This window comes from Rhinatrema bivittatum, chromosome 7 (assembly GCF_901001135.1).
Source record: "Rhinatrema bivittatum chromosome 7, aRhiBiv1.1, whole genome shotgun sequence".
NCBI classification, from domain to species: Eukaryota; Metazoa; Chordata; class Amphibia; order Gymnophiona; family Rhinatrematidae; genus Rhinatrema; species Rhinatrema bivittatum.
The window spans coordinates 221872728-221885314 of NC_042621.1; the positions used below are offsets into that span (position 1 = coordinate 221872728).

The 12587-nt window shown below is 46.0% G+C and overlaps 1 protein-coding gene across 1 annotated transcript in view; it reads left to right on the plus strand.

Moving 5' to 3' along the window:
- The window catches only part of NOC3L (NOC3 like DNA replication regulator), a 180870-nt gene that overhangs the window by 114292 nt on the left and 53991 nt on the right, over positions 1-12587 (plus strand). Inside the window, exon 11 of the mRNA XM_029609874.1 lies at positions 8121-8252. Within this exon, the coding sequence (XP_029465734.1) occupies positions 8121-8252 (132 nt within the window). The remainder of the gene's footprint in view (positions 1-8120; positions 8253-12587) is intronic.

Consider the following 12587-nt stretch of genomic DNA (forward strand, 5'->3'; position numbering starts at 1 on the left):
TCGACCAGGCAGAACTCTTCTGTCTTGCGGCCTGGCTTTTGAGAGGCGCCGCCTCCGCCGACGGGGTTACCCGGAGGCGGTAGTGTCTACGCTGCTACGCTCTCGAAAGACTTCGACGTCGGTGGCCTATGTTCGAGTCTGGAAGGTGTTCGAGCTGTGGTGTACCGGCCTGAACACCAGACCCAAGGAGGCGTCTGTCTCCCAGATCCTCCAGTTTCTCCAAGCAGGGGTGGACAAGGGACTCGCTTACAACTCTCTTCGGGTTCAAGTGGCCGCTCTCGGCTCCCTCCTGCGTGACGGAGGCTCTCTGTTACAACACCCGGACATCGTCCGTTTTCTCAAGGGAGTCAAGCACTTGCGGCCTCCATTGCGGGACCCTTGTCCCTCTTGGAGTCTCAATCTGGTACTACGTTCCATGTCGGGACCTCCGTTTGAACCTCTCCGAAATGCGACAATCAAGGATCTCACTCTCAAGGCTGTGTTCCTGGTGGCCATCTGCTCCGCTCGGCGTATTTCCGAGCTACAGGCTCTGTCGTGCAGAGAACCTTATCTCCGGTTTTCCGATTCGGGAGTCTCGCTTCGTACTGTGCCCTCCTTCCTTCCGAAGGTGGTGTCCGCGTTTCATATGAATCAGACGGTGGAACTTCCATCTTTCCCTTCGTCGGAGCCGCGTTCGCTACGTCTCCTTGACGTCCAGCGCACCCTGCGCCTTTACCTGGAGGCTACGAATGATTTCCGGACTTCTGACCATCTCTTCGTCCTTTGGTCCGGGCCCCGGAAGGGATCTCAGGCCTCGAAGACGACCATTGCAAGATGGCTGAAGGCCGGCATTGCCGCTTCCTACATTGGGGTGGGGCGGACGCCCCCGCCCGGAATCGTAGCGCATTCTACACGTTCTCAGGCGGCCTCCTGGGCGGAGAGTCGCTCGGTGTCTTCGCAAGAAATCTGTAGAGCGGCCACCTGGAAGTCGTTGCACACGTTCTCAAGACACTATAGACTACATCTCGCCTCGTCCGTTCATGGACACTTTGGCGAACAGGTTCTACGAGCAGGCCTCGCAGGATCCCACCCGGGTTAGGGAAGCTTGGGTACATCCCACGGTCTGGACTGATCCAGGTACGTACAGGGAAAAGAAAATTATTACTTACCTGCTAATTTTCGTTCCTGTAGTACCATGGATCAGTCCAGACGCCCACCGCATTTGGGTTCTTCTCCTGCTCCGCTGTCTTGGGGCTGATTCTCTCAGCTGTTCCTCATGTTACAGTAGTGTCTTCCTGCTGTTTCCTTTTTACGTGTACCAGTTTTTTTCACTGTTTATGGAGGTTGACACGCTATGTTCATGGCCCCCACCCGTTCGTGGGGAGGTTCCAGTTTTCTCTATTTCAGTTTAGCGGCTTATTGTTGCCGTCTTGTTTCAACTTGATCCACTCAGGAGGTTTTCTGTTTTCTCGGGCTCTGATATACTCGATACTGAACTCCTGCAGAGGGGGTAGTAGTACTTATGGTGACGCCCCCTCAAAGCTTTGGACTGACTCCATCTGCTGGATTGGGGACATAACCCACGGTCTGGACTGATCCATGGTACTACAGGAACGAAAATTAGCAGGTAAGTAATAATTTTCTTATTCACATCTACCCGTTCTAGACCTCTCAAGATTTTAAACATCTCTATCATATCCCCCCTCAGCCGTCTCTTCTCCAAGCTGAAAAGTCCTAACCTTTTTAGTCTTTCCTCATAGGGGAGCTGTTCCATTCCCCTTATTTTGGTAGCCCTTCTCTGTACCTTCTCCATTGCAATTATATCTTTTTTGAGATGCAGCGACCAGAATTGTACACAGTATTGAAGGTGCGGTCTCACCATGGAGCGATACAGAGGCATTATGACATTTTCTGTTTTATTCATCATTCCCTTTCTAATAATTCCCAACATTCTGTTTGCTTTTTTGACTGCCGCAGCACACTGAACCGACAATTTCAATGTGTTGTCCACTATGACGCCTAGATCTCTTTCTTGGGTTGTAGCACCTAATATGGAACCTAACATTGTGTAACTATAGCATGGATTATTTTTCCCTACATGCATCACCTTGCACTTATCCACATTAAATTTCATCTGCCATTTTGATGCCCAATTTTCTAGTCTCACAAGGTTTTCCTGCAATTTATCACAATCTGCTTGTGATTTAACTACTCTGAACAATTTTGTATCATTCTTTTAGTAAGGGGAAACCAAATGTCCCTTACAGCTTTAGGAACGATAAGCCAGCATTCTCTGTGACCTGTGGTTAGTGTTACTCTGATCCTTTCTCCTAGGACAAGCAGGATGGTAGTCCTCGCACATGGGTGACATCATTGGATGGAGACCAGCAAGGAAAACTTATGTCAGAATTTCTGGAACTTTGACTGAGCATGCCCAGCATGCCCTATTTCACGCATCCAAGTGGGGTTCCTCTTCAGTCTCTCTTTTTCCATGGAGCTTTCCCTTGCAGTAGAGTGAGCTGTGACTTTTCCTTAGAAATTGCCTTTGGAAACTTTTTTCAATGTCATTTTTTGGTTTTCTCATGAATTCATCAAGCGCGGATCCCTCTAGTTTTTCCCAGTCAGATTTTCTGGCGGTTCGATAAGTCTTATTTCGCTTCCGTTCTCCCTTGTGGCGGTGGTGCCTCAGTGCCCATTGGCGTCGACTGCCTGCCCTCACCGGCTCTCGATTTTTCCCTTTCTTTTTGTTCGGCATGGCCTCGTCTGGTTTCCATCTGTGCCCCCAGTGTCTAAGGACCATGTTCATCATGGACCCCTGTGAGGTGTGTGTCCTCTGCCTGGGAGCATTGCACAATGTCTGGGGTTACCGCAAGTGCACCCAGATGACCCCCAAGGGACATTGCGCTTGGCTCGACAAGATGGAGAAACTCTTCGGGTCGAGGAAGTCCGAAGCATCATCTGCATTAATGGCATTTGCACCAATGAACTCAGAGCCATCGGCATTGGCAGAGTCTGTTCTGTCAGCAGATAGGTGCGCCGGGGACTGGCCCCTGTCTGTCTTTTCCATGTCGAGGACATTGGGTTCATCGTCATTGACCTCTGCACTGGGGAAAGACCGGGCCAAGCACCAAGGGAAGTCAAGGAAGCATCGGCACAGTTCACCCTCTATGCAAGGTGCTGAGCTCGGGAAGGCTCCAGATCATGCCGTGATGCCCCCAAAGCGACCTCCACGGTGAGGAGTGCCCATCCTCCATCGATGCTGGTGGTCCATGATGGTGTCCACCAGTCCTGGTGCCAGTCACCGATCCACCTCGGGGATCCAAGAAAGATTTGGCCATCCCTCCTGCCTCCCTGTCTGTTTTGGCTTTGGCAACTTTTGAGGAGGAGCTGGAACGCAGGGTCCAGGTGGCGGTACCATGGGAGTTGCAGGGCTTCGAACCAGCGGTACCGATGGTGCTGGTGCTCGCCCTGCTGGAACGGCTCAACGTGCTTATCAGTGTGTTACCAACCCAGTTAGCACTGGTTCCCAGGAGGCCATGGATGCCCAGCGGGGTACCAATGCTTCCCCCAACCAATACGGTGCTCATTGCCTGTTCCTCAGAGGAGGAAGCTCAATTGAGGCTGGAGGAGACACTGAGGCCCAGAACCCCCTGTCCAGCTTTGCTAGGGCCGGCAATGCCTCTGGATGAAAGCTGAGCACCCAGGGCCCCATTCCCTGTGGACTATAGTGAGGATGAGGCCCCATATGACCCTTGGGAGGGCGATACTGCGGAATCCTTCGACGAGGACTCGGAAGGTCTCCCTTCAGAGCAGTCTCTTCCAGAGCATCTGATCTTCACTGTTTTTCTATGGGTGATGGCGGTGGCCATCCCTTTACAGTTGATGACAGAGGAGGATGCCAGGCATAAGATGCTGCAAATCATCCAGTTCATAGAGGACCTTCAAGAGATTGTGGCAGACCCGGAGCACTAGATCTTTAAGTAGTTACTGCTGAGGATCTGGGAGCACCCCCTTGCAGTACCTCTCATCAACAGGAAGGCAGATGGGGTTTACCTCATCCAACAGGCTACCGGATTCGAGAAGTGTCAGTTTTCACACTAATCAGTAGTGGTCAAATCCGCTCTGAAGAAGGCCAAACACTCTCAGACCCACGCCTCAACATTGCAGGCAAGGGTTATAGAGCAATAGACGCTCTTGGGAGGAAAATGTTGCAAGGGGCCATGCTCATTGTCTGCATTGCCTCTTACCCAGCTCTACATGAGCCAACACTCTCGCAACTTCTGGAAGCAGGTGCAAGAGGTGGCAGAGCGACTGTCTCAACAGCAGTAAGGCTGTTGAGACAGCAGGTCAGGCTCTGGAGTGTGGAAAATACAAGTTTTGTTCAACCTATGATGTTTTCGAGATGGCAACGAGAATCTCTGCAGTGGGAATTGGTACCTGCAGAATGGCATGGCTGCGGGCCTTGGATCTCCGACTGGAGGTACAGGAAAGACTCACTGACCTGCCATGCATAGGAGAGAATCTCTTTGGAGATAAGTTGAGGGATGCGGTAGCCCAATTGCAGGATCACCATGAGACACCCCCCCCCCCCCCCCAACAATTCTTTGCCAGCACTTCAGACCCACTCTCCTCAGCCAGGAGGTCTGCGAGATAGGGTGAGAGGAAGATTTTGTACCGCCAGAGGAAATACTATCTTCCGGTCCCTCGCTCCTGTTTGCAGAGGGTGAGCTCACGGGGCTGTCCCAGGCAACAGAGAGCTCCCAAGCCCCAGCTGGCTCTCCAGCCAAATCCTGGGATGGGGTTTTCACTGGATCATAGGGAGTATAAGCCAGCCACCTGTACACGAGACGCTAGACCTCCCGGTTGGGAGCAGCTACCGTTCTTTGCGGATCGGTGGCCCAGTATAACCTCAGACCAGTGGGTCTTGTCCATCGACAGTCAAGGGTACCAATAAACTTATTGGGTGTCTTGCCTAATAGCCCTCCGTGCCCATTTTGGGGGCCAATAGCACATCAGAAAGTACTAATTTGGGAGCTCTCTGCCCTTTTAACGGCCAGAACAGTCAAGCCTGTCCCACCAGGGTAAAGAGAACAGGGATTCTACTTCCGGTACTTCCTGATTCCAAAGAGAACAGGGGGACTCCATCCTATCCTAGACCTAAGGGTCTTGAACAGATTTCTCAAAAAAGAAAGGTTAATTTCCCTGGGCACCCTGATTCTCCTCCTGCAAAAAGGGTACTGGCTATGCTCCCCTGATTTAAAGGGCGCATACACTCACATTGAAATCTTCCCAGGTCACAGGAAGTATCTCAGATTTGTGGTGGGAAAACAGCACTTCCAGTACAGAGTGTTGCTGTTCAGGCTAGTGTCGGTCCCACGTCTTACAAAATGTCTGGCCGTGGTGGGGAGAGCACCTCTGTAGACTGGGAGTGCATGTTTTCCCATACTTGGATGATTGGCTGGTCAAGAGAAGCTATCAGATAGGGGCCGATCTGTCCTTGCGCTTGACCATCCAGGTATTGGAGTCACTAGGGTTTGTCATCAACTACCCAAAGTCCCATCTCAGCCTGTTACCTCGCTTGGACTTCATAGGAGCCCTACTAGATACAGCTCAGGCAAAAGCCTTCCTGCCGCGGTCCAGGGCGGTCACCTTGGTGTCCATAGCGGTGGTGATTCAACAGAGCCAGCAGGTTTTACCTCGCACATGTTGAGGCTGTTAGGCCAGATGGCTGCAACGTCCATGTTTACTCCCTTGGCACGCTTAAACATGCGCAGAGCCCAGTGGACCCTGAGGTCTCAGTGGCACCAGGCTGCACAGAGCCTCCAGGCTCGCATCAGAGTCACTCCGCCTCTCCAGGACTCTTTGCCCTGGTGGCGGGTTCTCTAGAATTTGGAACAGGGAATATCTTTCCAAAATCCACCTACTCAAATTGTCCTAACCACGGATGCATCCACCTTGGGCTGGGGAGCTCATGTAGAGGGGATCTGCACCCAGGGCTTATGGTCCGCCCAGGAAGCCTTTGCCTGACATTGATGCAGGGGTCTTCTGTTCGCATATCTTCTGATTCCTCTAGTTACAAAGACTCTCTTGAAGCTTTGCAAGGACCGAGGGACTATGATCCTCAGACCGAGACAGATTTGGTTTCTACTCTTTCGGGAGTTGTCCATCTGGAAACCGATCAGTCTAGGGCCTTCCCCAGATCTCATCATGCAATATCAGGGCAGGCTGTGGCATCCCAGCCTCCAGGTTCTGTTGCTCACAGCCTGGATGTTGAGTGTTTAATCCTGCAACCGCTCAATCTTTCTGAAGATGTGTCTCGGGACCTGGTGGCTTCCAGAAAGCCTTCCACTAAAAAGTCCTATGGACTGAAATGGAGCAGGTTTTCTGTGTGGTGTGAGCAGAAGGCCTTAGATCCATTCTCCTGCCCCATGCAAAAACGGCTTGACTACCTTCTGCACCTGCCAGAGGCTGGCTTGAAAACCAACTCTGTTAGAGTTCATTGTAGTGCAGTTGGCGCATACCACCAAGATGTAGATGATACATCCATCTCTGTGCAGCCAGTAATTGTACACTTTATGTGGAGCCTGCTTCAATTGAAGCCTCCCCTAAGGTCTCCCTCAGTGTCTTGGGACCTCAATGTGGTGTTAACTCAGCTGATGAAAGCTCCATTTGAGCCGCTGCACTTCTGTGACTTGAAGTACCTGCCCTGGAAGGTCATATTTTGGTGGCGGTCAGTGAGCTCCAGGCCTTAGTGACTTAATCACCTTATATTAAGTTTTATCATGATAGGGTGGTCTTGCCTATGCACCTTAAGTTCCTGCCTAAGGTGGTGATGGATTTCCATCTTAACCAGTCAATCGTCCTGCCAACATTCTTTCCCAGGCTCCATTTGCACCAAGGTGGACGAGCCCTGCACAGTTGGGATTACAAGAGAGCCTTAGCCTTCTCCCAGGAGTGGACAGAAGTCCATAGACAGTCCACTTGACTTTTCATTTCCTTTGATAGGAATAGAATGGGAGTTGCCGTTGCCAAACAGACGCTATCCAATTGGCTAGTAGACTTGCATCTCTTTCTGTTTTGCCCAGGCAGGACTGCATCTTGGGGGTCATGACAAGGCTCATTCTGCCAGAGCCATGGCAACGTCTGTGGCCCACTTGCGAGCAGTTCCCATGGAGGAGATCTGCAAGCTGCGATGTGGAGTTCTCTCCACACATTCACATCTCATTACTGTCTGGATAGGAATGGCTGATGTGATAGTAGTTTCGGCCAGTCTATCCATCGGAATCTCTTTGAGGAGTAGAACCCAACTCTCCCTGCCTAGGGCCCATTGTTTGGGGTCAGGCTGTCTCCCCCTCTGTTACCAACAGCATTGTGGTGGTTGTGCCCGTTAGCAACTCTGTGCTTGTTGATCCCCTTTTGTGTTGGGGAGTAGCCTGTATTTAGAAATTCACTTATGTATAAGGACTACCATCCTGCTTGTCCTAGGAGAAAGCAGAGTTGCTTACCTGTAACAGGTGTTGTACTAGGACAGCAGGGTGTTAGTCCTCACAAAACTCACCCGCCACCCCACGGAGTTGTGTTTTTCCAACTTTTTTTGTTTAATTTTTATCATAATTCTGTTATGAGACTGAAGAGGGACCCTGCGTGGACATGTGGAATAGGGCATGTTAGACATGCTCGGTGAAAGTTCCAGAAACTTTGACATACGTTTTCCATGCCGGGCTCCATCCGATGATGTGTGAGGACTAACATCCTGCTGTCCTAGGAGAACACCTGTTACAGGTAAACAACTCTGCTTTATGTACTGTTGACACATGGACAGGAAGCCTCCATATACTTTTTGTTCAAGGGTGACTTCATCTTTTTGCTAAGTCAGTGACACTTGGTTTGTGGCTTGGAAGCCACACATGGTATTTCAGTGCCCCTGAGCTGGGTTTTTTTACACCACTGAATTTTTAAACACTGCAGAATTGGACACAATTGTCCACTACTGGCCCAGCAAGTATTTATACCCAATGTAGAGGCTGGGAAATTACTTCTGGTATTGCATGATGAGTGAAATGCACCACTGCTGCCTTGTAGATTGACATTTATTCACAAGCTAAAATTAGCTTTTGTTTATTTGCTTTTAAACAACTTAGGTGTTGGAAATTTTACTTCACCTTAGAATTAAGGAAGTGGAAGTGAAAAAGGACACAGACGACATTACCACCAAGAAAAAGTTCATGACATATAAAGAAAAGAGGAAAAATCTGTCAAGAATGCAGAGAAAGGTATGCTGTGTGGCCGCCTTATTTGTATTTTTTGCTTGTTTTTTCTGTCTTGCATTGACAATGAAATTGATTGCTTTGTTACTTTGTTTTGTATCTACAGTGTTATAATATTGCTGATCTGTATTTTCAGTGTTCTGCATGAGCAGACTTTGGGTCAATATTTAAAAGTCTGCTGATTAGCTAAGTTAGCAGGGATAATCAGTAGTGCGGCTGTGTTGCTGATTATACCCATATAAGTTTTTAAAGTTAGCCGGATAAATCTATCCGGCTACCTTTAGACCTGCTCAATACCAGATCTAACTTAAGTTAGCCAGATAAGTAGCTCCTCCCCATTACACCCTCCCATCCTATCCACTACTCAGCTGAATAAGTAATTATATGGCTAAGTGGAGACTGCTGATCAGACATTGCCACTTAGCTGGATAAGTTCCTACTTATCTGGCTAAGTAACTATTATCTGGAACGCTTCAAAGAGAAACATGAAAAAAAGAAGCTTACCTTCCAGTTATAAATGATTTTAAAGAAAAATGAATGCCAGATATTTTTTGTCCAAACCCTGCTGCTTTGCGATTGGGTACCACCTATTTACTGATTCTGCAGCCCAGGATTGTTTGACCCCTCTGCCCCTCATTTGGGAAGCAATGTCTCCCCTTCATTATCTCTTGATTCCTTTATCTTCTTCTCCCCTGCAGGCTGGCTGAGCTCAGCAGGGGCTGATTATATGGAGGAAGCTCAACTGTTGTCTCCATGCTTACAGACGCTGTTGACTGTGCTGAGAGAGAAGTGTTGTGTCACTTCCTACTAGGGGCTGATGCAGGGCAAGGATAGGGCAGAGGCTGCAGGAGCTTTTTTTTCCCTACTCTTTCTTTGGAATTTAAACATAACCCTCATAGTGCACGAATTTGATCTAGGAAAATCAGAGGTAAAAGGTAAAAATGTACTACTACATAGCATTTTAGTTTTACATGTTATGCTTTCTTTTGTTTTCATTGTTAACATAAAATATAAGGAGTGAATTTTCAAAGGATTTTCATGCATCAAAGTAGCATATATCATAGGAATTTTAAAAGCCCATTTATGTTTGTAAAACCCTTTGAAAGTTCAGCCCTATGGAGTAAATTTTCAAGAGTTACACTGTTCCAGGTTCAGATTGTGCACACTGGCATTTTGTCCAGGGGCCCTGACCTGGGGGTTTAATCTCACTGAAGTGTACTCTGGGGGGTTACCTGAGGGGCTAATCACCTGCGTGCACACAGGACTACCTCAGGGACTTACCCAGTATAAACACACACAATTACTAGGATTATACTTGGGGGCTTGAACCCAGGAGCTTATTCCCTGCACAAACTTTGATTTAGTATATCACGGTTCCAGATACTTAGGAAAGTAAGTTTATTTGAGCAATAGAAAGAAAGAGTAAATAAAATCAGATCATACTAAAGAAGTAATGGTAAATAATGACAATTGCTACATATATATATAAAGCTTTCATGTTTCCAAAGGATCAGCCTGTGCTATCACATCTGGAAGCGCGTTCTCCCCCCACCCCCTCTCTCACTGTTATTACTCCTTATACACTAAAATGCTTGGGAAAAGCAGTGATGGTTCCCTCCCTCTAAGTTCTTATCAATTTCAGGTGCAGCTGTGTGGCCTTCATTCTCTCTCAGGTTTTAGTATAAATGAATGGCTTGCTTTCTCATCATAGACCTACTGGAATAACTAAAATAGACTCTTGCCTGTTCGTAAACATTTCACAGTGCGAAACAGTAAATTGGAGTTCACTCACAGTTTGGCCTGTGGCCTTCAAACTAATCTGTGTATTGGTGAGAATTCTGAATTCATACAGCCTAAACTCTAAATACATACTTTTAATGAGAATATTTTTAAAGAGGATACTTTTAATGAGGATTAAACGACTCCAACATAATCCACCCCTGGATTCAGAGGATTCACACTGATACCTGCTGGATGAAAGGTTTCCTAATCTATAGTTATATTGGTGTCAGCATTAATCAGAACAATGTGTATTACTTGTTGGATATATACATACATTAAACACTAGCAAATATAAAAGACCAGGCTACTACCATATTTGCAAGAAAAGCTAAATCCATTAACTCATTGCTCTCTTTGTGCAGTTGGTCAGAAAACCCTTATCAAGAATACCTAAGCCCCACCTAAGCTTCAAACCACCTGGAGTTTGATTGACCCAGATGTCTGCCCAATTTAAAACATTAGCAAGGCATGCCTCTGGCCTGCCAGGAGTGTCCACAGTGATTGGTCTCAGTATTTTCTGTCATCTGTTGCGATCTCCATGCTGGTTGTTGTGTGTGGTTGGCCTCTCTGACTTCTGGGTGACACCCAGCTCATCAGAATATATAGGCCACCTTTCATTGATTATCCAGTATCAGGTCCACTGCGTTCAGTAAAGCCTGTGTCCACATGTGCCTCTCCACCCCGCGATGAAGTATTGTCTCAGGTCTTTGCTCAATGGCCTCTCCCACTGGTAGTATACAGCCTGCTAATCTCTTTGTCTTTTAGATATCTGGAACAATTAAACTCAGGTGTAGCATATACTCTCCCACCTACCAGTAGTGCAAAGCAAAAACAAAATCCCTGTTTCAAAAATCTATTCTAGTTCTTTCTACAAAAATAAATATTACTATCTGGGTTTCAGATTGACGTACAGATAGCATATTCTGCTGAACTATTAACACAGAGAACAGAAACTATGGAGCAATAAAACTGCATTAATTCAGATTGTATCATTAATGTGAGAATCAAAATAGTAGCATCTGCAAGAAACAGTGAGACTAGGTATTAGCTAAGTGTATCATAAAAATATTTCATCTTGATAATCAGTTATTACATTTCAAAGAATATAGATATACATATTGCTTAAAAACAGTGTCTCAGTAAGGCCACCGCAATGAAATAAGGAGATTCTGAGCACTTCAGTCCATAAAATGAAGGATTCAGGATATCTTCTGTGGCAAAGGATGGGATGATTTCAAGTTATGAGGTCAATGACAAATGATGTATATAAGCCTCGCAGCACAGCACTCTGGAAGCTGTTCTTGAGTTTATGTTTATGGATTAATACCTGTTCCCTGTACGTACCCGGATCAGTCCAGACCATGGGCTGAGCCTCCTGTCCAGCAGATGGAGACAGACCAAAACTGAAAGGGTATCTTTTATATCAGGACAGAGCCTACCCTGCAGCCCTTCAGTGTTTGTCTGGATTAATACCTGATATGAGATGAATAAATCTGAAATTAAGTAAATAAGGAACTCTAGAATAAACATCAATAGCTTCTTGTATGTAATAATCCCTATATACACTATTCATATGGATATCAAATATTGTTTTGTCATAGTTCAAAGAAGCAGCTACATAATATCCAATCCCTTCTTTGTTTCCCCACTTTTCTATAAGATAACACATGATATGCAAACAAAAGCAACCTAAGTGCTCATTCATTCTTTCATTCATTCATTCATTCAAACTACATATAAAATCATGACACATAATGTAAACCCCAAAAAGGCGAAGGGGGAAAAATTCACAAATACAAACAAAAAAAAACAACAACCCACCCCACAGTACTTCTTGCCTGAAAGCTCATGGATTGTGACTGAATTTAAACAAAAGTTAACAGGGGAAAAGGGGAAAAAAATCAGTTATCATCCCTTAGCATATTATACTCTAGAACACATTATTTAAAACATTTGCCCATATAACTTCAGCACAGTGTCTGTTTCACTTAAATGACTTCAGAAGCTATTATTTATTCATTGCACTTTTCTATACTCATTAAACTGTCTTCATCTGTACACAATGTAACACGTACAACATATAATGACACACAAACAGAACACATAATGACAGAGAGCCACAAACAGTAAACAATTATCGAACATTAGGGCTCAAAACGTAGGCCTTTTAAAAGCAAAAAAAAAAATTATTTGGATCCAGAATTAAGCAAAAAATAAATTTTTAAAACAGATCTGTTAAAAAAAACAAAACAAAAACAAAATCTAGGGGATAGAGAAAAAAAGGTCAGGTTTTACACTTTATCCGGCAGAACAGTCTTCATTCTTGTCAATCTGTAAAAAAAAACCAAAAAAAACAAACCCCAAAGAAAACCTCACATACTAAGAGAGGTTAATTTAATCTTTTAAATCACATCACAAAGTAAGAACAGCTATAAGCAATGAGCTCACTATTAAAGTAGAAAACCACTACTTTAATTAACTTACACAATGAAAAAAAATCTCACGCTTTTCTAACTACATGATTTTGATTGCTTAAGCACAAGAACCGGAACAGTTTAC